The sequence below is a fragment of the Falco punctatus genome (genome assembly GCF_963210335.1).
Source record: "Falco punctatus genome assembly, chromosome: 5".
In the NCBI taxonomy this organism is placed as follows: Eukaryota; Metazoa; Chordata; class Aves; order Falconiformes; family Falconidae; genus Falco; species Falco punctatus.
The window spans coordinates 55,849,721-55,876,648 of NC_137584.1; the positions used below are offsets into that span (position 1 = coordinate 55,849,721).

The following is a 26,928-nucleotide window of genomic DNA, read 5'->3' on the forward strand; positions in this document are numbered from 1 at the left end:
TTATTTGTGAGCTGAGAATTTTAAAATAACTGGGTTTAACCCCAACAAATTTAATTTAGAAACTTGTAGATTATTACTGCAAATAATGTGAGAGTCAGTAAAAGTAGTGATACTACATAACAAAACTATTTTTATTGTTGCTTCTTTTAGTGTAAGTTGTGACAATGACAACTGAAGCTGGCTCAGAGACTGAAGTAAAGAAAGGTTCTGAGCAGCTGGGACCAGACAAAGGCAAGGACAAGCCTGAAGAAGAATCAGAGACTCCAGAAAATCAGAAGTCCAGGGAAGCATCCTCTGAAGAAGCTCAAGATTCTTCCTCTGCCCCAGCACCAACTAGCCAAAGTAGTCCAAGTAGCCAGAAGAAGGAAAAAGTTTCACCTGAAAGCAAGGGTATTTCTCGTTTCCTTCCCCCTTGGCTTAAGAAACAAAAATCATACACCTTGGCAGAGCCCAAAGATGAGACCAAGAAAAGGACCACAGAGGAAGAACAAGTAGTTGAAGAAAGTGAACGCCAAACACCAGAGGGTGTGGCTCAGCCAAAAAAGAGCTTAGAAGAAGCAGGGGCTGAAAATCAGCGTAATGCTAAAGCAGATGACAAAGAAAAACACTCTGTTCCTAGTCCTGAAACACAGGTATGTGTGAGAAGGCTAATAGATGCTTTGGAGTCATTTTAAGGAGACCTGATTCAAGATTTATGTAATTCATGTTAAGACTTTGTTAGGATCATATAGGGGGAAAAATGACAGCTACTTTCTGGCCTCTTGTACAGTTGAGTTGATATAGTTACAAGTAGCATAGCTGGGTTTAAAGGTTCCTGCTCTTGTGGCAGACCATTTTTTTGTGCCGGTCATTTTAGATGTCTAATTTTAGTGTAATCTCACACTTTGGCATAGTTCAAAGGAACATTGAACTGTATCATGCTAGAAATGAGCAGGGGTAAGAGTAGAAGCTTCTTAAGTCAGCTTTGACTCTGAAGTCATTGGATTGCACGAATACCTCCTTAGTGACTTAACCACAACAAATAACAAATGGATTATCTCTGAGTCCTTACAATCTCAACATTTGTTATCCTTTCTCTAGAAACCATGCTTGCGGTCATGGTCCTTATTGATTCATTCCAGGAGGCTGGTGCTAAGTTCCAAGGCACCTTCAGTAGTGCTCTGGTCTTGCTTTTTGAAAAGTTGCATATCACTTCTTAACACTCAAGTCTCACAATCTAGCATGGTGAAGGTGATTAAGGGTGTGAAGAATCTTTCATATGAGGAAGGGTGAAGAGAGTTGCTGCTGTTCAGCCTGGAGAAGAGAAAGGTTAAGGGGAATCTAATCAATGTATATAAATACCTGAAGGGAGAGAATGAAAAGGAGCCAGATGCTTCTCAGTGTCATACAGTTAAATGACAAAAGGCAATGAGCACAAATTAAAAATATGAAATTTCATCTCAAATCACAAATAAAAGATTTTACTGTGATGGTGGGTCAAACATTGAAACAGGTTGCCCAGAGAGGTTGTGGAGTCCCATCTGTGAAGATATTAAAAACCCAACTGGACATATATTCCTGGGCAAGCTGGTGTAGGTGGCCCTAGAGGGGCCGTAGGGGCATTGGACTAGATGATCTCTAGAGATCCCTTCCAATCTCAACTGTTCTGTGGTTCTGTATAACTTGACTTTTGTGAATACTGGTTTTTTAGTTTTGTATAATTCCTGGAGCTTCTTGTTAAATTTGTTTCTGTTAGGGGAAAAAAAAAAAAGCCAATAAAACATTCAAAAAATATCTCATTTCAAGGAAAGGAGAAAAAAGAAAAGTAACTTTTGTGGTTTAAAAGCAAAAATATCTGGTCCCTAAAGGAAGATCTTAATGCTTACACTGGTTATTGTGCTTCCAGTACGTGCATGACTTTAATGAATGTGCATGTAATATACATAACTTAATGTCTTATTTATTAGTAGCTTATAAAAGAAATTAACAAGTTAAAAGCATTCATCTCGCTGAGTTTTTATCATTGTTTAACTGTATTTTATATAGCCTGCCAAAGAAGATGGTAAAGAAATGGAAGTAGAGAAAGTTGCAACAGGAAAGGAAGAAACACAAGAAGAAAAAGAAAAAAGGGAGACAAAAGAAGTGCAAACAGCTGAAATTAAAACAGAAATAATTCCTCAGAAGTCTCCCAAGAAAATTAAAACTGTGCAGTGTAAAGTGATGCTTCTTGATGGCACGGAATACACCTGTGACCTAGAGGTAAGGCATCAAGTCTCTGTATAAAGAGCTTTTTTTCTATGGAGAGAAAGAAAGTTTGTTTTCATTGCACTGAGAGGTTAACAAATAAATTTTTCTATGTCTAGTGAGCTCATTACAATGTTACATTCACATTCCTATCTGTCATGGTTTAACCCAGCAGGCAGCTAAACGCCATACAGCTGCTTGTTTACTCCCTGTGCCCCAGTGGGATAGGGGAGAGAATAGGAAGAAAAGAAAAAGTAAAATGCATAGACTGAAGTAAAGACAGTTTAACAGAACAGAAAAGGAAGCGAACATATTACTACTACTACTACTAAAATATTAGAATATACAAAACAAGTGATGTACAATGCAGTTGCTCACCACCCACTGACTGATGCCCAGCTGTTCCCAAGCAGCAGCCCCTGGCCAGCTTTCCCCCTAGTTTATATACTGAGCATGACATCATATGGTGTGGAATATCCCTTTGGCCAGTTTGGGTAACTGTCCTTGCTGTGTCTCTTCCCAGCTTCTTGTGTGCCCCCCCGGCCTCCTCACTGGTAGGGTGGTATGAGAAGCTGAAGAGTCCTTGATTAATGTAAGCACTGCTTGGCAACAACTAGAACATCAGTTTGTTATCAATGTTACTCTCATCCTAAATCCAGACCACAGCACTGTACTGGCTACCAGGAAAAAAAAGAACTCTATCCCAGCTGGAACCAGGACAATATCATTAGGGGCCAGTTAAAGATGGAGTTTTAAAATGAAATGTTAAGACCTTATCAGTTTATCTTTAAAAATGTTCTCTGAGGTACACTAGCAAATAAGGTAAAATGCAGTATACAAATCCTTTCAATGGTGATTGTTTGACAGCTCAAACTTGATTCCCCCCACCCCCCTGCAAAAAAAAGATCAAAGTTTTCTTGAAGGTAGTGTCACATGTACTAATGAAGTTGTCTTGAGTTCATTAAGTTATTGGTTTTTTAAGTTATCTCAGCTGGAGAACTAAAGTTTAAAAAAAGTTTGCTTCAAAGAAAAAATTTGGTGCAGGTATAAAATACTTATTTGTATTTAAAGTTAAGTTCTAGTTCCAAATTTTCATGGTTGCATGGATTGCTTGTTTACACCTATAAATTGCTGGGTTAAATATTGTGTATATTTGTCTGTTAAATCTGACTTAAGATCACTAACAGAAATAGAGATTGTGAGCTAAATGGAAAACAGCTACTTGGTTTTTCTGGCTTTAATATCCTTTCCGTATACATACACACACACTCTTTCAGTCTGACCATAGTGTCCAAGTTTGAAGTCAAATAGTGGTTGCTTAATGTTGTAGATCAAGATTGAATTATGAAACATGTAATTACATGAAAGGGGGGAAAAAAAGTTGCATTCCAAGTCTTAATTTCAGTGAATTAACCTTTGGTTTGATTTATTATGAGAGTTTTTATATGAGTAAGGTTGTAAGTAGATCTTATCAGCAGGTTGCTTCAAGCTAGTACTGTCTCCCAAAAGATACCCGTCACTTCAGTAGAGAAGTGTGAGAGGCTGTTCTCTATTGGAAAGTTCAATTGCAATCACTTTTGCCAGTAGAAGATGCAACACCATTATAAACTGCATGACTTCTTTAGGCACACTTTCTGAAGGGTTGGGAATTTTTTTAACTAGAAACTCCCTATTTCATGCTGGATTGATGGATACCGCATAAATAAGCTCATTTATTTAATGCTGGGATATGGTGTCCCCTTGGAAAGAAGACAGTGTTCCTTGTAGAACAGTTTATATTTGGAAACCGTACTTCTAGCCAGTCAGTTGTAACACACATTAAAATTCGCTTAGTTCTATTTTGTAATTCCAATAAACTTTGTAAACACTTGGCAACTGTGTTCATAGTACCTGAAGACTTTAGCTTTGTATTGCAAAGGTTATGCAGGTGATATTTTTGAAAGTTCTTGGTTCCCTTGCACAGCTGCCTTCTAATCCTAGAAATCCCTGTGTTCAATTATTTGTAAACTTTTGTGAAAAAAGCAATCCAGTAAATTAAACAGCTGATTAAGTCTATTTGGCTTTCTGATGCTTCACTTCTACTTGTGGCTTCCAGTCATAGTCATTCCTTTTCATGAAATTTGTCTCATTGCTATTCTAGTCATACGAGATGGCTGTAAGTTAATGAGAAGTTTCTATGGCCATATAAGCTGCTAGTTCAGAATATCACAATTGTCATTTATGGGTCCCATAAGCTAAAGATGTGGCCAGGCAACATGATATGATTCAGCATGTTCTGCTGATACCTAATGATAGCTAGTAGGACACCCACAGCAAGTAGACTTTTGAGTATTAGAACCACAATGCATTGGTAGTTATGTGGAGAATTAATATTTGTTATAAAGGTGATAGGTTTCATCACTAAAGTCAAATCTCTTACATTTCTGTCTTAAGCTTGGCACTAGAATACCCGTTTGTTTGGAATGGGGGAAAAACAGTTGTTTTGGACTACACTTGTGAAAGTACATTTTATGTAATGTAATTAACTGATTAGCTGTGATGCCTAGACTGAGTTATGAAGAGTGGTTAAAATTTGCACCTTTTCTAAACCTAGACATCTAGATATATCCTAAGGACAGAACAGTGACAATGTTGCAGCATTTCCTAGACCCATCTGATTTTTGAAAATATTCCTATTTTTGTCTAATGCAAATTGTTTGATTTTGACATAGTACACACTCTACAAATCATGCGGTAGTGCAGGCTTCTTTGTCTTCTCTTGTGTTTTTTCATTTTCCAGTATGTCAGTCAGTCCCTCCACCGTTTGATTGTGAATTGCATTAGAATTCCTAGTAGTTTAATTGCTTATTATGCATAAGTCTTATTGTGTACTGTAATATAATACTGGATGTATACTGCTCACTTGTTCTTCAGTGTCTTGCAGAACTAATAGTTAGAGAAAAGTAAAAAAACCCTACCTGTTCTTAAGACTTCGAGAAGTTCCATCACAATTTAAGTCTTTCTTTATGCATGAGTAGTACAGCTTGCTTCGAACCTGTTCTCTTAATAAAACTCTTCCTATCAGCTAAGAAATTCGTGTTTGTTATCAATATGACATACTCCTTGGGAATGTTTTGTTGCAGTTTTCTGGAATTTTTAAAGTTTGTGATTTATAGTGGTTAGTAATACTAGCTTTCTGAAGCCTCCATTTGCTAAATAATTCCTATTTTTGATGTTAAAACTGAACAATTTCAGTGTATGTTTCTTTACAATATTTTAGTCCTACAGGGATCTTTCCCCAACGATGTCAGATGTAGACCACTTCACTATAAATTAAGTCAACTGCAAAAAGCAATAGTGAAACCTTTGTTAATATTAGTTAAATCTGCTTACTTTTTATGCTGTGTTTTCAGAAGAAAAAGATTTATCAGAATAAACAAAACAAGAACATGGAAAATATACTACAAAATAATTGCTCTCCAGAACACATTGCATAGGGCTGTGCATAATCACTGTCTAAAGTTGCAGGAATTTTGTCACCTAAAAGTTCTTGAAAAGTATTTTTATTTATATATTATTGTATCATGCATCAGTATGTATGGAGAAATATATATAGAAAATATATATAAACCAAAAAATTAGACACAATTAAACCAAAACATAAACAGTGTTTATGGAACCTGGAGTTCTTTTTTGATTTTTCACATAAATCAGGATGTTTAAATATGAATGGTATCTGTATTAATTGAAGGCTATATGAATTTTATCTTCCTGGGCTTTTTTGTCATCCAAAAATAAGACTTAAAATGAATTTGTGGCTTTCTACAGATTTGAAAAGATACCATCTTGTATTTGCCACTGAAAAATTCTATTCTGCAGTACTTTAAGTCTATTATGATTGAGTTAAGTTGTTTGGCAGGAAATAGGCTTTCTAATTATTTGTAATAAGCAAGAGTTTGCTGTAAGAACAGAAGAACAAAAATTAAGGAGGGGGGCAAAGTGGAATAGAATCAATCTGTTTTATATGTTCATTTGAATCATTTATAGGACATAAGCACCGCGACTGCAATTTTCTAAATTAATTAATGTTCTTCAATACAGGTAGACCTTTTTATGCTTTACTACTGTACCAAAATATTAAGCCTCAGAAGGCTGCTTCAACTGATAACTGAAATTTCAGTTTGTGCTCACTACAGTGGATCCTAGTAGATCAATTTCTGATACTGGTGTTTTCTTCAGTCTTCCTTTAGTGTTTGAGTAAATGTTGGTTTATTTCTGCTTTGCAAAGTAACAGAAATTATACAAGATTTAAAAAGGAAATAAACAAAGAATCTGCAGTCTAAGCACAACTTGCAAAGCACAGTTTACCTTGGTTGACTTTCTAGTAAACTGGGTTTTCGTTTGGAGGAATTTCCATGGTTGAGACATTCCTGATGCTGCTTCTAGATTTTACTATGCACAGTAGTCCAACATCATTATATTTTATTTACATTAGAGACTTCTTTAAATATATATACTTGTCAATAAGGAAGTAAAAATAAAAAATAACTTGTTTTCATTACTGTTATTTTACAGACAGCTTTTGGTAGAACCCTGTCTCTTTCTAATTGCCTCCTTAAACATTCATGATAAATCAGTAATAAAAACTGAGATAATACATTGTTTCTTGGGGTTGTTTCTGTTTGAGTTTACAATAACTTTCCTTTTTTGTTGTAGAATTGCATCGATTTGTATGCACATAACTTAAAAGGAGTGTGAAAGAAAACAAAATATGACGCAGCAACTTATTGTGTGTTAAAATATTGTAATTGTTCATTCCTATTTCATGTGTCCACATAAAGACAATATCTGGCAATAGCATAAAAGGAGATAAAGCTATGATGCAGTAGCTTCAGTGTCATCATGCAGGTCAATGCTGTAGTTAGTATAAGCTGATCAAACTCTCAACAGTAACTAAATACTGAAACTTTTATGTCCAATTAGTGCATACAATACTATACAATTAATTTGTAACACTGGTGTAATTGTAATATAAGTGGACTTCATATTTTTTAATTAAGATATTATATACCCTTATATACCTTAGATTCAGTAGAAACTTAATAGATAATTTTGGATAGTAATGCCCTGTTTCTGTAAAAAAAAAAAAAAAAAAAAAAAAAAAAAAAAAAAAAAGTATTGGTGCACTGTTCTTAGTCCATAAGCTGTTTTAGTCAGAAAAAGTTTATTTTTCCAACTTAATCATCTTATCAGTGAATGGCAAAAGCCTGAAGATGGAATTTGGAAATTAATGGAAGAAGGGAGGGTCATGTTAACTAGAGATGCAAGTCCCATGGGACCTTTTGGGATGCACTGATGAGTGTTAAATGAGCTGGCTGGTATTACTGGAAGGCCGTTCTTGATCATCTTTGAAAGGTCCCAGAAGTCAGGGGAAGTTCCTGGGATTTGGGGGGGGGGGGCGGGTAGGGATGGGGGAATATGTAATTCCTGTTTTCAAGAGGAAGATGTGAGAAATGTCAGCTTGATCTGCCTCACCTCAATCCTTGGGAAGGCTATGGTACAAATAATCCTTCCTAAACTTCTTCAGGACAAGGTGTTTGGGAGTAGTCAGCATGGATTCACAAAGGGGAAGCTGTACCTTCTGTAGTGTGGTGACCGGCTCTCTGGATAAGTGGCAAGCTGTGGATGTAATCTCAGCTTTAGCAAGGCTTTTGTTGTTTTCCCGTGGTTGTTCTAGACAACAGGTGATGTATAGGCTAGGTAAGTGGACAGTGATGTGGACCAGAAACTGGCTCAACTGCTACATTGAGCAGCCTGAAGTGTAGCTGGAGGCTGGTCACTAATGCTATACTGAAGGCATTCATGCCAAGGCAATCAACAACCTGGATGATGGCACAAAGTGCATCCTCAGCAATTTTGTAGATGATGAAACTGGGAAGAGTGGCTGATATGTCAGAGGGACCTGGACAGTTGGGCAGACAAGAATCTCATGAAGTTTCACAAGAGAAATACAGGTTGGAGTGGTTAGCTGGAAAGCAACTTTGCATGGAAAGAACTGGGGTGGGGTGGGGTGTCCTAATAGACAAGGGGACCATGAACCAGCAGTGGGCCCTTGCAGCAAAGGAGGACAACAGCTACCTGGCCTGCAGTAGGATGTTGGCAGCAGTTCGAGAGAGATGGTCCTTCCCCTCTGCTCAGTACCTAGAGTGCTGGGTCAAGTTCTCAGCTGCCAAGTACTGGAGAGAGTCCAGCAAAGGACTACAATATTCATTAAAGGTCTTAAGTGCCTGATGTAGGAGGAGGGACTGACAGGTGGAGGTGTTCAGCCTGGAGAGGAGGCAGCTTAGGGACATTATAGCGCTGTGTACAAATACTTGCCTGGGGCGTAAGTAAAGAAGATGGAGCCAGGCTCTTTTCAGTGGTGCTCAGTGATAGAATGAGATGAGCCCAAGCTGAAATACAGGGAACTCCACTGAAACATCAGTGTGAGGGTATATCCATTGAGGGTGGATCAAACACCAGAACAGATTGTCTAGATAGATTGTGGGGTCACCACCCTTTGAAATATTCAAAATCTGACTAAACAAGGCCTTGACTCAACCTGTTGTGAGCAGGGGTGATAGACTAGGTGACCGCTAGAGGTCCTTTCAAACATCAGCTGATTTACATAATTATTGCTATATATTTCACCATTGGAGGAGTGTAATCCAGGAATTACTCTAAACATGTTAGCTGTGTTAATAATTTAATTTAGACTATATAATGAACATTACACACATACTCTGTCAATTAAAATAAATGCCAGGTCCTACACTTGGGTCACAACAACCCCATGCAATGCTACAGGCTCGAGGAAAGCAGCTTTGCATGCTACAGGGTGGAAAGCTGCTCAGTGGAAAAAGACCTGGGGGTGCTGGTTGACAGCTGTCTGAACATGAGCCAGCAGCATGCCCAGGTGGCCAAGGCCAACAGCATCTTGGCTTGTATCAGAAACAGTGTGATCAGCAGGACAAAGGAAGTGTTCGTCCCCTTGTGCTTGGGACTAGTGGGGCCACACCTCAAACACTGTGTTCAGTTTTGCAAGACAGACATGGAGGTGCTGGAACGTGTCCAGAGAAGGGCATCAAAGCTGGTGAAGGGTCTGGAGAGCAAGTCTTATGAGGAGCAGCTGAGAAACTGGGGCTGTTTGGTCTGGAGAAAAGGAGGCTCAGGGTGCTTACTTACTGCTTTCTACAGCTACCTGAAAGGTCGTAGCAGATGAGAGTAGGTCTCTTCTCCCAGATAACAAGTGACAGGACAAGAGGAAACTGCTTCAAGTTGTGCCAGGGGAGGTTTACGTTGGGTATTAGGAGAAATTTCCTTGTGGAAGGGATTGTCAAAACATTTGAATGGGCTGCCCATGGGGGTGGTGGAATCGCCATCCCTGGCAGTGTTCAAAAAACTAGTAGATGCTTCTCTTAGGGGCATGGTTTAGATGTGGACTTGGCAGTCCTGGGCTAATGGTTGGACTTGATGATCTCAAAGGTCATCTTCCACCTAAATGATTCTATGATTCTCTAAAAACTGATGGTAGGATGGATAGTATTAACATACAGTTTTTATTAAAGGAATGAAACCAATGGCATAGCTGTAAATCCATGAAGTTGACTAATAACGTAACAATTGCAGTGCCTATATGCAAACTGCCTCCAAAGACATTGCAATGATCCCTCATTGATGCTACCATCTCAACATTTTCAAGGAGCTGTCTAATGAATGAGCTAGCCTGGTAACCCTTCTTCCCATACCTAGTCTTGGTGAATTGAGTCTCTATTATGTTGGAGGATTAGCACCTATTACCTGTTGTGGTGTGGCATATCACTGAGATGAAATGATGATTCTGACCTGGGCACGTGGTGAAATATTAATCCTTGTGACAGCAATACTTAGCTGTGCTCTACAGTTTTTACTTTAAAAAGATACCGTTGTAATAATTTGGAGTTTACTGAGAAAGTGTAGATGGAGAAACAACATAATTCATTATAAAATATTTTTCTTTTTTTTAATTTAGAGTATGAAGGGGAACTTTTTTCTTTTTTTATGTTTTCTTAGGTTCTCAAAATTAATGGTTTCATATGTGGTCCTCTTAGCAAGATGGTCACTTCTCACATTTTTTTCACTTGCAGGGAAAAGCAGTTCCATAAATTCTCATCAGTTTTATTACTGTTGTCCAAGTGCCTGTTTTTCTTCAGCTTTTTTTAAGCAACACAATAAATTTCTATATAATGAAGAATAATGGTAGGCTTGTTCAACACTTGTACAATTGGAAGACTACACTTGGAGACTTTGCACTGTCTGGGAGTACAGATGAGTTCAGGCATAATATCCCTAGCAATCCCTATTAAACCGCTTCTAAAACAGCAGTGCTCTTTTGTTAATGCTCTGTGAATTCCATGTTCTAGGCCAGTTGTTTGCTCTGATGCCTATCTTTTTATTTCCCTCTATTTTCCTTTATTTTAAAAAGTAATCTTAGTATAGATTCAGGGGCTACCTGTCTTCCTGTGCCACAGTTCTGACAGGTTTTTTCCTTTAATTTCCATTCTTTTTTTTTTCTGTTCATCTTGTTTTTCATTTTTCCTGAAAGAACAGAATATCCACTGACAATAGTCTGTATGCTTAGGAAGAAATGCAATTTCAGTAGACCAGAAACTGCTTTCTAAGCTGCTGTCCACGTGGTAGTTAGATTTCTATCCTGCTTATATTCCTCTTTGCTTTGTGATCTTAATTCAGTTCTAGGCATATTTGTGGCTACATTTCTTCAGCTCCAGTGCTTTGAAATACTTCAATATACTTTATTTTTTATAACATGGATTTTGCATATAAAAAGAGTTGAACCTTGTTTCATATAACATCTTTTACAAAAGACAGTTTTTTCCTTCCCCCACAACTGTTGAAGCTGGTTTGTTCTTTATTTTGAAAAGTGACATGTTTGGTACAAAGTAAATTAGATTAATTTTTCAAACAAATTTGACTGGATATAGAAAGATTTTTCTTCAAACTCAAAATAAATGGACATTTCAATTCAGTAAGATGCTAGTAACCTTCATGGAATACATAAAATAATTGGAAAGGAGGCTTCAGTTCTTGGTTAAGTTGGTTTATACCAAAAGAAGTTCATCTGGCATTAGTTTTTAAAAGTGTATCTTTGATATTTAGAATAAGCAGGAAAAGCTTTGTAGAGGTTGGCCTGGACTGGGCTCACCATGCTTCACTAAACATTTTAATAAATTTAGTATTTATCATGTGACAACTAGATATCCTAACATGCTGGAAATTGAGTTCAGCTATACTCTTAAGCACTTGAATTCTTTATTATGAAGCTGAGACAGGTAGAGGGATTAATTTAAATGAATATGTCAAGTCCTGTAATTGTGTTATAACTGAGGTCACTTTGTTTATGTTGAGATATCTGTTTTCTGTCCTGGTTACCACACACTGGTTTTTGTAATAATCCTGATGTTGCTCAAAGATCTTGTCTTGGCAGTCGAGAGCTGTGTGATTATGTGTGTGGCAGTGGCTTTGTTTTTAACTGAGGGAGTGAGGAAAAAGAATTTTCAAGGCAAGATTGAGAAAATGATAATCTTTAGCAAATGTTTGTTGGTAAATGTAACCCTGCTTTACGCAGCCAATGTAAAACTTTTTTCTGTTTATACAGGAAAAATAGCAGGGCTCTAGGGCTTCTTATCCCCATTCCCTGTAACTAAGGTTTAATTCTATATTATTGTCAACTGAAAAGGTAGAAGTAGGTTTTGCATAATGGACTTGATATATCTTGTCACTTCTCCCACACACATCACATCGCACCCCCCTTCCTAGAATCTTCATAAAGGTGTTGAATTTTGGGAACAAATATTTACAAGGAACCCCGATGAATATGTGTACTATCAAAAAAATAATAATAAATAGATAATCCAGCACAAGTTGCAATGCAATTACAAACTTAGTTATATCAGTACAAAATTTGCATGGATATTCACTTTGTTCTTACTGTAATTATTTCAGTTGCTTCTGAATGGATTAGGTAAATGTGCAATCTTAGCCTGTATTATATGAATACAGTTGGGATTTATTACAATTTTAAGTCTAGTTAAAATCAAATTGATGTAACTTCTGCATAACAAGACATTATCTTAGAAACTATATTGAGTCAAAGCACTTTTTTTGAAAAAAAGCATATTTTTATGTGATATGCAGAATGCATTGAGAGATATTTCAGAGTAAACAGAAATTGGTTTCTGTGACAAAATGTTTCTGAAAGTTAATTCCTGTGTGTGTCTTCCTTCTGACATGTTGTGTCGTTTGTTGGTGAGTGCCACAGGATAAAAACTGATAGATGCTCAGTTAGCGGAAAAATAGCTTTAACAAGTTGAGATAGCAAGCTTATATATGAAATAGTTTGCGGGGAAAAAAACCAACCACCAGTTCACTAATGGTGAATCAGCATGTTTTTATTGTGATATAGAGACATCTTTGCAACTGACTATGATTTGATGCTGTTCTCTCATAGTTCAGAATTTGTCATCAAATGTTGCTGTAGGAGTACAGGTACATTTGTACCCTTCTTGTTTCTTTGCCACTTGGATGCTTTGTATATTGGTAATTACTTTAAGCTTTTTTTTTTTTGAAGCAACATAGTGTTGTTTGACCATGGAATTATTTCTTCTGGCTTGTTTTTGCATGTCTTTCCTGTTGCCCAGGGCATGCCTGGCATGGTTGATGTTTGGCTTTCAACATAAAGCACAAGTCAGATATTTCTCTTTTTTGAAAGTTACTTTGTAAATTAATTTATCACCTCTGAGAGTAATTTGTCTGTTCTTTTGCCCTTAGAACTCTATATTTTGCCTTAATGGATGTTCTGACTGGTGTCAACTTGCCAGTTTGAACTTTTAAGTCAATAATTTTTTTTCTACAGAGCTGTTGAAACAAGTATTTCAGCTTCTTTTGTAATGATTTCCTTCAGTTTTATTCTCATCTATCTTTGTACTTTTGTTACCTCTCTTTTGTAGAGGCAAATTTGAAGGATCTGGTTTAGTCTTTTTCCTGAGTATAGCTTCTCCAAATATGCTTGTCTCAATGCCAGTGTTAAATATATTTAAGGTACTCTGCTATTGCCCAGAAAAGTCTATGACCTGTCAGCATAATGAAGCTAAGCCTTGTTACCACATGAAATATGCCTCACTTCATTGTAATTTGAATATCTTACTGTAGTGATTTGTTTTTCCCAGGAATTAACTGTAGTGAATTCTGCCATCGACATCTCTACATTGTTATCTTGGATAGTTCATAAAATATGCCTTTGCGGTCTGTAAATGATTGCTCTATGTCTTGGCTACTTGCTCTGAGGAATTAAAAACTTCAAGTTTGAGTAGTGTTTTAAACTTTGATGCTTGCCATTCTTTGAATTTGTGTGTGTGTATGTGTTTCAGGAGCCTGGAAAGTTTCGTAAGGAAGCAAAATAACCTTCTTTGAAATGTTGTATTTAAGCCCTTTTAACTTTTAGTCAAAATATATAAAGTTCCTTAAGTCCAGAGATTCCATATTAACAAAATAGATTGATTTTCTGCGTTCCATAGCTTTAAAGTAAAAATGTCCAAAGCTTCTTATCTCTAGGAAACTTCTGAAATATATTACAAAATAATATTGTGTGGGAAGTATTATACTAAAGAAGATGAGGTATGTGTACACAATATGTGCATACACAGAACATGAGCAATTTATTTTAACCTTAAAAATACTCATAGAGATTATGTCCACATAGCCTCAGACTCTTCAGAGTAATGTGTGAATGCCTGGAGAGGAGGAAAGAGGAAGAAACTAAGTAGTTTTGGAAGAGCGTGACTTAGAACAACTTTCACAGGCTGTGAACTGTTACAAACTTTCAGTTAACTTTTATTGCTTTAAATAGAGTTCAGTACACTTATGGGGTAACAACATGTAAATGTATCAGAGAGACTTGTCAAGGTATGTGAGGGCGCAAGGTATTGAGTGGTATTTGCCAAAAATTGTAAATGACTGAATTTTTGTGCTTATTTGAAATGACAGAACCATATTAAAGGATAAAATTACTTAGGTTTGTGATTCAATAGTATAACATTTATGACATGTAATGGCAGTTGAGTTTTAATACCTTGAGTGAGCAGACTGTTGGAATGTTTGAGATTTAATTTCAACAAGCAATTTTAATTTTTTACCACAGAGCAAATAACACAATTTTGACCTGCTTCTTTCCTGGTAATTGACATCTCTGTGAGCAGGTGTAAGTTGTTTATCTTGTAGGGTGATCTACCTGTGCCTCTGGTTTTCGTGAGGCAGGTGGGGAAATCAACTTGGGTTTTTTTTCCCCTATTGTTTCCATAGTTTCTTAGGTAGTCGAGAGGAAATTTTGTCATTAAATTTGGGATCTGCCATAAAGACTTGTTCACATTTTCTTCTCTAAGGGTAATCTGGGTTTTCATAGGGGATAACACAGTTTAAACAAACAAAAAGCAGTGCTAACTGCATAAAGATTACTAGTTAGAAGTAAATGAGGATCCTATTGGGTTTGTTTACTGGATTCAGTTAGCGGTCTAATTAAATATTTGTAACAAAAGGCATTTAAAGGATGCCAACACTGACCATATTGTATGCACGTATGAACAAGTGAAATATATTGGAGTTGACATAAGTTATTACGGTTAGTTACAGTTTACTAGTACAAAGTCAAAATATGTTTGCTTAATGTACGATTTAGATCAGGTTTTTTACCCTGAAATAGGAAAAGTCTGAATGAACTTGATAATTTGTTCATTGTAGTTGAGTTTTGATTTGCAAATTTTTATTTCCTGACTGCTCTGATGTGTAGACTAGTGTTTGAGTAAACCTAAGGAGTCTGTTTAAAGTATGATATCTTTTATTTAAAAAAAAATAATAATATAGGGATGGCATTAAATCTGACGTATTTTTAAAATATCAGTCTAGATTCAACAGAAACCACTGAAAGTAATGTTTATGTGTGAAGTCATCTCAAGTCCAAGAGATGCCCTCTATCTCTCGGCCAAGTTCATACAGAAGGAACCATCAAAACCCTTTCTTTCCCCTCTGGCATCATCACAAAAAAATGAATTTGTATAGTATAAATGCCCTTATTTATATAGTCTGAATGTACATACCGTTCAGGGACCTTCACATCCATTTTAAATTGTGGGACTCAAAACTCACTTAAGATGAGGTGTTGATGCTGAATGCAGTGGGATAATCACCTCTTTTGACTGTCTGGTTAAGATGTTTGATGCACCCCAGGATGTGGTTTGTCCTCTTGGGTGCCAGGGCACACTGCTGACTCACACTGAGCCTGCTGTTGACCAGCATCCCCAGTTCGCTTTCTGCAGGGCTGCTCTCCAGCCTCTCGTCTCTTGATTTATACTTGTGCCTGGCATTACTCTGTCCTAGGTGCAGGATCTGGCACTTGTTTTGGTTAAATTTCATGCCACTGATGATTGCTCAGTGGTGCAGTCAATCTAGATCCCTCTGCAAGGCATCTTGTCCTTTGAGAGAGTCAACAGCACTTCCCAGTTTAGTATCATCAGCAAACTTGCTAATGGTTCATTCAACTCCTGCATACAGATCATTGATAAAAATATTGAACAGAACTGGTAGCTGTGAGGAACATCAGTAGTGCATATATTGCATTTGTAGCTGGCAACTCTTTTATAGCCAAACAGATCCATAATATCCTATTCTAATTCAGAAGTTTCCATTCTGTGTGTCTACTGCAATTGCTTTGCTCTGCTTTGCTGCTCTTGTGTGGAAGGAGGTAAAGGGCAGAAACCTTGTTACCCCTGGTTTTGTGAAGTGGTTATGAAGTGTCATCACAGACTTGGTACTGGAGTAACCCTCGCTATGTACGTTTATTCTATGTTCTCACTTAAAAAAAACACAACGACAAACCAAACACATAACTTGGGGGCTATACAGAATACTGCTGTTCTGAGTACTGTTGTATTTTAAACTACTGGCTTTAGCCTGTCCTTACTTCTCAGCCTCTTTGTACAGCTAGGCCTTCTTGTGGGGCATAAGAATGGACTTACACTTTTACAGCTATTTTAGCATTAGAATCTGGAATAAGATTTCCTTGTTTTCAGTGCTAGTGTTTGCTGTGCTTTATACATATATATATGTATAGATAGATATGCATGTATAGGTATATAGACACACACACATATATATATAAGGTTAACAGTTATATTTTTACATGTTGGTTGTAACTATCACTTGAGACCTCAACCAACTCATAAGAAAAAGAAACAGAATCCTGTTTAAAGAGTAATGTTGAACTGTGCAAACCATGATGCTGTCTTCTTAGAGTCCCCTGTTCTTCCACTAAAAACTTTCTAACTTCTGAAATGACTGGATCACAGTAGTTGTCTTTGCTGTGTAACAAGTTCTTGTTTAGAGACATTCTTCTAGGAACATGGTGTTTTCCAGAAAACTTGTAAGTTATCATGTAATTTAAATCTGTGTAGTAATGCCTGTCCCCAAAGGATTACAAAGAAATTGCACTTGAAAAGTTTAGTTTTGGAAATTAAATACTTTTGCAGATTTTTAAAACTATATCACAATGTAAAGAAACAGTATTAAAGAACTAGGAGTCTTCAATTTTACAAGTCGGATTTTAAAATGAGAACTGTTGCTGATACTGAGAGACTGCTTATGCTTTTTGAATCCCCAACAGAGCTCTATAAATGTCACTTTCTGATGCTGTAACTTCTTTGTTTCGTGTTGCTGTCTAGAATGTAGACTAACATAACTTGTCCTTCATGGCAATGTGATGTTTTTCCTCATGCGGAAAAGCTATAGACTTCCAAAAAGATCTTTAAAGATACAGCGGAGATTAGTAGTATATCCAAGTTCTGTGTTGACTATGACTTCCTAAGAGGAAGCTGTGCAATATTTTACTGTTACAGTTGCAACATATTTCCTGGAAGTTTGGCTGCTTTATGTTTCTCTATGTCAAAGACTTAATATTAACTCTGGTTTTCAGTTTATGAACTTTATAAAAAGCTGTGTAATTAGCAATTGACTCCAGATATGGATTTAATGATAGCATATATTATTTCTGCACTAATCTGTGAATTTCCTTTACTGAAATATATATACCTGGAACCTGCCTTTGCAAGGTCTGATCGTTGATGTGCACAATGATTTAGGGAGAAAAATGATAACTATTACATGCATCTAACCAGCCTAAGATTCTTCAAACCATCTCTTGCTTATACTTTTTCTGCTTTTGATTTAGCTTTTCTCTATATTGCCAATTATTTTATGAAGCTGAAGGTAAGGCTGTCAAGAAAACTAAGTGGATACTTCAGACTCTGAGGGGAAGTACTCATTTGTCTTTCTGAAGAGTAAATTTTTTGAAAGTACCAAACAGACTTGAGATTCCCAGCTCCCCTTTTCAATAGTGACCCTGACTTCTAAGTTCCACTGCCTCTCTGATGCTTGTACTACTAAATGTGCTCATTTTAGAGGTGTATCTCTTTGAAAATGTTCTGGTCATCGGGACTGTAGTGTGTGCTGAACAATGGGATCTTGAATAAATAAAGCTTTGGATTCTTTGGGAATAAACCAACAATGCCTTCACTGTTTGCTCAGTGCATACCTTCTTTTCTCCCCCTTCCCTTCCCTTCCCTCCCAGACTTAATGTTTTGTGCCATGGAGCTGAGCTGCAGGCAAATGCCGTGCTGGGGCATATTGTGAACGCTCTGCCACTGTCTGTGGGGGACAATGGCTGCAGTGTCGCAAGGGCCTACACAGGGGCAGTTGATGGCATTTTGTGGAATTGCAGTGGTGTGTGGCATCTGCTGAAATCTGTAGGATAGGCAAATGCAAAAATTCCATTAAGCTGCCAGGCCTCTGAAAATGCCATGTTGTGGCTTCATTGAGAAATGCCACAAATAGCAGAACAGTCATGAAGGAGTTGGTTAAAATGGGGAGACTGCATGCCATTCATGTTCAGATTTTAACTATGGAAAAAAAAAATCTCATCTTCACCCCGAGTACATTTTGTGAGCTGTCTGCTCTAAAACTTTGTCTCCTGTCAGCTGCCATCTCCTGTACAACAAATCTTTTCCCTAAAACCTGGTCCACAGAAGCAGGGTCTGGGCCTGCTTTTATTGCCAGTGCTTGGAAGATATGGGATGCCCTTATTTACGTTCCCAGTTCCAGATACAAGAACAGATAAAACTTCAGGACTAATTGCCATTTGCTTAAGCTGCAGTAATACTGAGCCACAGGAAGCAGCCTTTTTTAAGAGTGTATTAAAATGATGATCACTCTTTGATTACTATTATAAAGTACCAGACTATGACATTGAAACTAACCTTAAATTAAAAAAGTCAAATGTTGTTGTTGTTGTTACTGACTTCCACAGATATTATTTTTAGGAAGATTAAACTTCTTTAAGGCTGGTTGGATACTGAAAGAGTTTGTAAATCTACAGATAGAAGGCAGCCCTCTTATTTTCTGCCCCTCAAAACCTCTACAGTATAGACAGCTAGACATGTTGCTTATGTTCTGCTTACACTTGTGTGCTACTTCTACTTGTCTGTTTGCTGAATGTAGTGGCCTGCTTGTTCTGTTTGTCTCTTGCAGATGATAATGTGCTTTATTTTTCTTGGGAGTTCATCTCGTGATTCATAAGTCATTGAGATGTGTGCTAAAATGCTAGAAATGCAGAAGTTAACAGACATTAACACTATAGGAAGTATATTAATTTTTAGAAGATAATAATATAGAAAAAGTTGGTTTGCATGAAGTAGTCTTCAATTATTTTAAAAGTAAAGATCCAGAAAAACTAAGAACTATTTAGTGAAACTTCATGGTGCAAAACATTTAATAAATCAATTTAGGTACTGAATTTTCATTGTGCAGTCAAGTAAATTTTTTTGGTGAATTGAAAGGTATTGAAATGTCTTTATTTTTGTCAGTGATATGTAAAGCTTATGATGAACATATGTGATGAATATATATGGTGAACAGTATATCGTAAGAAAGCTACAGATTTATAATCTATTTTATTGATTATAAATTTTCCTGACTAATACCATCAAATAGCCATATATGTATTTAAGGATTTTACCAATTTACTGATAGTACTTTTCTCTTTTTTCTTTTTCTTTTTCTTTTTTTTTTCCCAGAAAAGAGCAAAAGGTCAAGTGCTGTTTGACAAAGTGTGTGAACATCTCAATTTACTGGAAAAGGACTATTTTGGGCTGTTGTTTTATGAGAATTCAGAACAGAAGGTAAACCTGTATGAAAATTTTGTTTCTTTGTTTTGCTATATTACTACTGACATAAGTAGTTTAGTGAGGCATATTGTGTTAGATGTATACCATTACAAACATTTGAGGAAACTTGCAAAACGTCAATTTTAGTCTGCTGTAGACTTGCAACATGCAGGATACTGATGTACATGTTGATACCTAAGAAAGTGCCCATTTTATTTAGAGTAAAGGAATATTTAAAATATCTGCATTTTTGAGAAAACTGATTAATTACTAGGCTTTGTAGTAAAACAGTAGAATAGTATTGTAAAACAGTACGCCATGCTTACATGTTAGATGGTCAAGTACGTCTAGGCTGCTGAGCTAAGACAAATCTTAAATCAGTCAGTGGCATACATTCAACTAATTACCAAAAGCAAATCTAGCTTTTCCCAACATCTAAACATTTACAGTTGGGTATTGCTGGCAGCTGACCAGGTGGCTGCTGACTGTTGCTTTGTCCATGAACTAAAGATATACCTGCAGTCATCTTTTCCTTCATAAAAACCCCAGACTAATAATTGCATATTGAAGTGGAAAAAATTATGTTCCTTTTAAATCTCTGTATTTGTAGCAGGGAACATCATTACACAAGTACTATACATAGTCTAGAAGCTTTTGCTTTTTTTCTGTCATCTTTCTCATCTAATTTAGGGTCTCAGTAAATCTGAATTTCTGTCAACTTCCATTCAAGTACAATTGTTTTCTAGAGTTATTTGCCTTGTTGCAAGACCTTCTGTGCAGCATCAAGCAAAATGCTCAGTCACTCTGTGTTAAAGATCCTCATATATAAAATGGATTTGAGGTATTTTTACTTGGATATTTTATTTTTGTTCTTAATTTCCAAAGCATATGTAGAAATGAGAACTTCTTTGGTGTAAGAATGAAGAGCATCTCAGTTGATCTTCTGAGTAATATTGTAATCTTAATTGTTATTTGTTGTTATTGCATGTTGTCCCTTTACTTGTGCTTCTCACTATTGAAAATCTGTACTGTACACGCACAGCAAAATAACCATAAAAGAGCAGTCTGATCTCTGGCAAGAGAGAAAACGTCTAATAGCAGACTTGGTATGCTTGAACTATACCAGGAAACAGCCCAGCTGAGTAGATCCTAGGAGGTGGAATAGGGAGTCTTTGGCTTCTGAAAGTAGAGCAGGAAAGTCTGGACTGGTGTATTTAGGTCCTCTTCTTCTTTTTTTTTTTGGTCTTTTTTAATGTGCTTCTAGTCAGACTAGGATTTCATGGCATTCCTCAGTCATGTGAATGGAGGAACAGAGTACCATACTTTAAAAAGAGTCCATCTGTTTTTTCATATATCTTTCTCCATGGAGATACAAAAACTTAACTGGATGTGAACCTGGGCAACCTCATGTAATTCAGAGCTGTCTCTGCTTTGAATCAAAGTTGGACCAGTTATCTCCAGAAGTCCATTAGAGCCTGAATGGGTCCTTGAGCTCCCTATTTATTGACTATGGAGGTGCTACTGTAGCAACACTCATAAATGAGGAATTTACAAAAATTAAATGAGAAATATCTGGGTAATAGAGTCCCTGTGATTTGATAATTTATATAGGCAGGCTAAGCGTAGCACTCTATTCAGAAGAGTAGATCACTTGTCACCTGAATTATGGACAGCAGCAGGCTTTTATTTTAAAATTTCTGGAGGGGTCTGGTCCAATTTTCTATGAAGGCTAAAAAACCACAGTTGCTGGATTTTGACATCTTCATACAAGAAAGTTCAGTGTTATTTGGAGAAACTTAAAGAGGAGTCTTCCCTAGCATATTTGCATTTCCTACCTCCCGCTTCCTATTGCAGAATTAATCCTAATTTATGGTGAACTGCAGGAACTACAAGATTTTTAATGCCAGTGAGTAACAGTGAAGGAGGGTTTTTTTTTAGGTATTTGCTGGCTGGATAGCCCATTTGCTCTAGATTGTACCCAAAGTGCCATTACATGGATGGTGCTATGCCTCTGGTTCGACTCTGAGTTGTGTTTACTAGGTGAGTGAGAATACCTAGGTTTTCAAAGAATTTGGAAATGTGGGCTTTGGCATGAATCTAGTCACTTGGCTAAATGTTTATGGTCTTTTATGGGTTGGACAGGCTGTACTGCAACGTGCATATTTCTATAGGCTTGCTTATTTTTTTTCTGCTGTTGTTACTCAAGTTACATAATTCAAAGCTACTGCAGTTGTATAACATGACGTTTGGAAGTTCTTACACAGGTTATGTTACAAACTTATCCTGATAACGTGAAGGGTAGCTACTGCAGTGTCTTAATATGGCCGAATTATTAGTTGTGTTCTGAGAAAGTTTCCCCCTCCCCAACTGCCTTTTCTTTCGTGCTGGTAAGTTTGAAATCATATAGCTTCACAGAATGTGCTCAGTAAGACTGTAGCACTGATTTTTGTTGTTAAAGGGAATTTTTTAATACATGGATGAAGACCATTTAAATTGTCTTCAGCATGTTAAATATTTGTGGTATGTTTTTAATGAATGCTTCTGTTTTAGGACTTTAAAGTGTCTGAACTTTTTTCATTCTTTAAAAAAAAAAAGGCAGAAAACATTTAATGTTTTATGTTTTAATTTAATCAATAGATGGAAGTGGGTGGTGCTGAACAGCTGTGTTCAGCAATAGCTGCCAAAGAAAGCTTGGGGACTTGGTCCTAAAACCAGGAAAAGCTCCCTCTTTTTTGTTCACCTCTGTAATAAGTTTGAATTCTTTTTTTTAGCTCAGTACCAGTTCATTCTGATGCACTTTTTTCTCCTGTTATGACTGTTGCCTCTTCAGATTAAAATGCCATAAATCTCTGACGTCCAGACTAGTCAGTAGTAAATGCTGAATTATTATGTGTTTTTCTCATTCTTGTGCACTCATCACAGCTACCCATTTATGAGCCAGCTGTTGAACTCAATGGCAGCTGTGGGGTGTGGAAACTGAATGCCAGGCACTCTTTTGAATTAGAGCTGCTCCCTAATGCACCATCGGGGTACCATTGGAGGAGGAGTCCCATTAACTTTTCTCTAGGAGTATTCTGTGCAGCTGGGAGAGATGTTAGGTCTTCAGGTCAGACTGATTTTTGTTAGCTTTAATACACATTTTAAAGCTATTTAGGTCAAACTACTCATTAATGACTTCTTTTGTTGTTTTGCAAATGTTAAATTTATTAGTCTAAAATTTAGTTAGCGATTTCACTGTATTACACCCTCAAAAGTTCATGAATGCTCCATTCACACTGTAATTGGTCTGCAGAAGTGTTAGAAAGCTTCTGCTCTTATATTCTGGGCACCAGCTGGAAATGCTGCTTTTCTGGATCTGTACAAAATACTTTTGTACTGGTAGAGAACATTTTGTTGTTCTGTGACAATTCATTACTTTGTCTCATCTATAACCTTACCATTCACAAATCAAACAAATAGATTTCTGCCTACTGGAGCAAAGTAGCGTGTATACACTTTGTCTTTTGTTTTGAGAGACAGACCTGTCTATTCTGCATTGAGGTCTGTTTCAGGGTAGATTCTTTCATTAGTGTTTGCTTTATCCATAACTAAAGGCACAGATGCAAAAAAAAAAAAAAAAAAACAAAAACCCTGTAATTATGGCTATAAATAGAATATAAGCATCTGATTTTATTTGACAGAATGGTAATGAAAGTTGGTAGCAAAGTCTGCTTCCAGTAAGCTTACTCCAGGTTTGGAAAATCAGAAAATGAACTGTACAACTTCTTTAAAGAAAGGATTAGTCTTCTAATCTTGCAGCATATTCTGTACTGTAAGTTCTTTTCTCCTACTTTATAGTGATAGAAGATAAAGCACTGAAAGAAACATACTCAAGAATCCTCGTTTTCTGCTGTAGTTATGCCATGCTCTATTCTAGACTTACTTATTTACTTTGTACTACACTTTTTATAAAATCTAAGAGTTTAAGCTACTTCTAGTTATCTTTGTAATTGGATGAATATGGCTGTGTATCATTTTGGAATGGAATCATGCCAAAACTGAAAACCTAGGATGATAACTGTAGCTGACCTGAGTCTGAGCCAAAATTATGTGAAGACACCTGTTGTCTTCCAAGGCATTTCCATGTCAAAGGTCTTCCAGCAGATAACAGTATTTCTGATTTAAGCAGAATAAGTGGTATACAGATTTTTTGGAGAGGTGTTTTATATCTCTTCCTTCATAACAATGTTATGGACTGTACTCTCTGGAAGAATTATAGTAGCTATGAAATGTAGAGATCACAGATTTCTTAAAGCAAGAAATGTGAAATTGTTCTTTTTAAGTTACATCTGTAAAAATGATAAAAAGTGGACTTTGCCTTTATTTTGTAAGCAGTATTTGTCTAATACCTTGTCATGGTTTAACCTCAGCTGTCAATTAAGTACCATGCAGTCACTCGCTCACTCTCCTCTGCCACCCCCAGTGGGCTGGGGAAGAGAATCATGAAAAAGGTAGAACTCTAGGGTTGAGATAAAATCATTCATAATAATAATGATGATGATGATGATGAAAAGGAAGGAGAAGCAGAGAAAAATAAAAAAATCCAAAGGGAAGGGAAAAAACAAGTGATGCACAACACAATTGCTCACCACTCCCTGACCGATGCCCAGCAAGGCCCCGAGCAGCGATCGGCAGCCCCTGGGTGAATCCCTGCAGTTTATATATTGAACATGGTGTTCTATGGTATGCAGTATCGCTTTGGCTACTTCAGGTCAGCTGTCCTGGCTGTGTCCCCTTGCAATTCTTGTGCCACTCCAGCCCTCTCGCTGGCAGGGCCTAATAAACTGAAAACTCCTTGACCTAGCATAAACATTACTTAGCAACAACTTAAAATATCAGTGTGTGATCAACATTATTCTCATACTAAATCCAAAACACAGCACTATACCAGCTACTGAGAATTAAAAATAACTCTATCCCAGCCCAAACCAGGACATATACAGATGCTGCATTTGTGATGAAATCAAATTGCACCAAGGTTTTTTAAAACAGGGAACTTAGTATTTTGCGTCATATTCATACAAGCCACATCCTTTATCAGCAGAGATCACCTACATTAAGGATTTGCACTAGTGCAGAAACATGTAGTTCCACATTCTCCTAATCTATACAGACCCAGCCTGGCATGTTTTGCCTCCTTGAAATAAATTTAACTTTGGGTGGAAAAGCCTGTAATAAAGACTGAGGGAGATGGTATTGGAAAATAATTGTTGCATTTGGAGTTTGGTAGTGTAGACTGAAAGGTGAGTCACATCATACCCAATATCCACTGCTTGCCTAGGTTAGGCAAGAAAAATTGGTACAGGTATGTCTCTAAGTAATGTTTCTGCTGGCACTGAGGTCCCCTCTGAGTTTAAAGCTGCTAATAGGTGCGGTAATTTGTGGAAATACAGATGTTGTCCTTGACCTTACAAGTCAGTTGCTAATTCTTCCCTACTTTGAACATCTTTGTCTTTGAAATGTGTTAGGTCCTGCTGGCAGCCTGGTTGTGTGTATGTGTTTCTTCCATCAATATGCTTGTGTATGTGTGTCTGGCCATGGGAAATAAAGGTTCAAACACTGTATAAGGTAAATTCCCATTAACTGCAGTTAAAAGGCTTGTGTTTCTAGTGTCTCGTTCAGTCTGTTTTCTGACATCTATGGGTGACATTAGTAAACTGAATTGTCTGAGTTACTGATGAATATACATCACTGATTTCTTAGTCTCACTTCCCGAAGTTATATTTTTGGATGATCAGTCACAAAAAAGTCTCATTGCACATATCAATAGTAACTGAAATGCTATGAGCTATTTAACAGGTTGAACAGATTATATCAAAATATTTTTGGTATTGGGGATAGAGCACATTTAATGTTGAGGCTTCTGAATATGAAGAAGTGACTTTATTTGCACTGCCTAAAATAGAGCTGAGTATCTAGATTTGAATGTTACCAGCGTATCAGTATTAACATAATACATGTTCATAGAGAACTTTGCTTTGGGGATTCTCAGGTAAAAAGCATTAAAAATTGATTAAGTTTTTCCAAGCACCTTTGAATGTTATCAGAACTAAAATATATATGCCTTAAGGGAAATTATGGGAATAATAAGTCTCTGGAGTTCACGAGAAATGTTGCCTTAAGTAGCTCTACGTGGGTGTTTAAGCACAGACATGTAGAGGCTACATAGCCATTTCTGAGAAGTCTGCTTATGTCAATAAGAGGAATACAAGAGAAAATTGTATTTGTCAAACGTAAATTGCTAGACCACCTTCACTCGAAGACTTTTTAAAACTACAGGGCATTAATAGTCTAAAGTAATAAGACAACCATGAAGGGAGTGGCATTACACAGTTTCATCTATGTGCATGGGTGGGGAGACCTGCTAGCAAGTCACAAGTTCAATTTTAGAATTCTCTGGGTTATTTTAAAATGGAACAGATGTCTGAATGATACAAACTTTAACTGCATTGTATGAAATTACTTCACCATCTTCAGTCTGAAGTGATTTTAAATGCTGGTTGTGGGTTTTTTTCAGAACTGGCTAGATTCTTCGAAGGAAATTAAGAGACAAATTCGAAGTAAGTACTGTATTCAGATATTATGCTCCTTTTATTTCCTCACAGAAATATTCTTCATAAACTCAGTAGCCTGGATGTTGACTAAATTGTATACTTACAACATTAAAATAACTTGTATCTGATAATGACATATTCAGCCTTAGAACAGAAAGCTTAGCTTCTATTTCTGTGCACTGTCCAAGAAGGGGAGAAAGAATCACTCAGCCGTGTGCTGTAGAAGTTAATTATTATACTGGCTGCTGCCCCAAAATTTTCCTCTGTTTTATCTGACTAATATTTGACCTTTTTGCATCCTGAAACAGTAGATGTTTTTCAACTTTGTGCTGATATTTGGGTTATGGGATGGAGAATGTCATCTTGCATCTGGTCATGGTTGTTGCTACAGGGCTTTATAACTTCAAAAACTCACCTGAAGAACATGAAACTATAAAAAGAGAATCAATACAGAACATTGGTATTTTTCCATACTGATCAGGATTGATCAAAGCATTGGCTTTTTTTGATGTGTCCATAGTTTCCAGAATGGAAATGGAATAGAGAGCATAATCTTGGAACGTCCCACTACGGTGGTTTTCAGACTGAATCTGTGTGAAAAATCTTTATATATTATATGAGAAAAATCTCAATACACAGAATAATTTATTTTACTCTGTTTGCATAAAACTTGCCAAAACTCTTCACTAGCCAGGTAGCTTTTGTAGCAGATAGGGGAGTGAATGGAGAGTAAATTTAGAAGATACTTGTCCTGAGTCTATGTGACGCAAAATAAGTAACCACTAAGAAGTGCTAGACAGCCCTCACCCTTCCTGAAATTCTTGTCATTG

The 26,928-nt window shown here is 36.7% G+C and overlaps 1 protein-coding gene across 18 annotated transcripts in view; it reads left to right on the top strand.

The window, feature by feature from the left end:
• EPB41L2 (erythrocyte membrane protein band 4.1 like 2) overlaps positions 1–26,928 on the top strand; it is a 122,219-nt gene that overhangs the window by 49,040 nt on the left and 46,251 nt on the right. For all 18 annotated transcript variants that reach the window (XM_080390380.1, XM_080390387.1, XM_080390396.1 and 15 more), the window contains 4 exons: positions 151–632; positions 2,026–2,238; positions 19,416–19,520; positions 26,062–26,104. In XM_080390380.1, coding sequence (XP_080246506.1) covers positions 165–632; positions 2,026–2,238; positions 19,416–19,520; positions 26,062–26,104 — 829 coding nt within the window. In that variant the 5' untranslated portion in view covers positions 151–164. The remainder of the gene's footprint in view (positions 1–150; positions 633–2,025; positions 2,239–19,415; positions 19,521–26,061; positions 26,105–26,928) is intronic.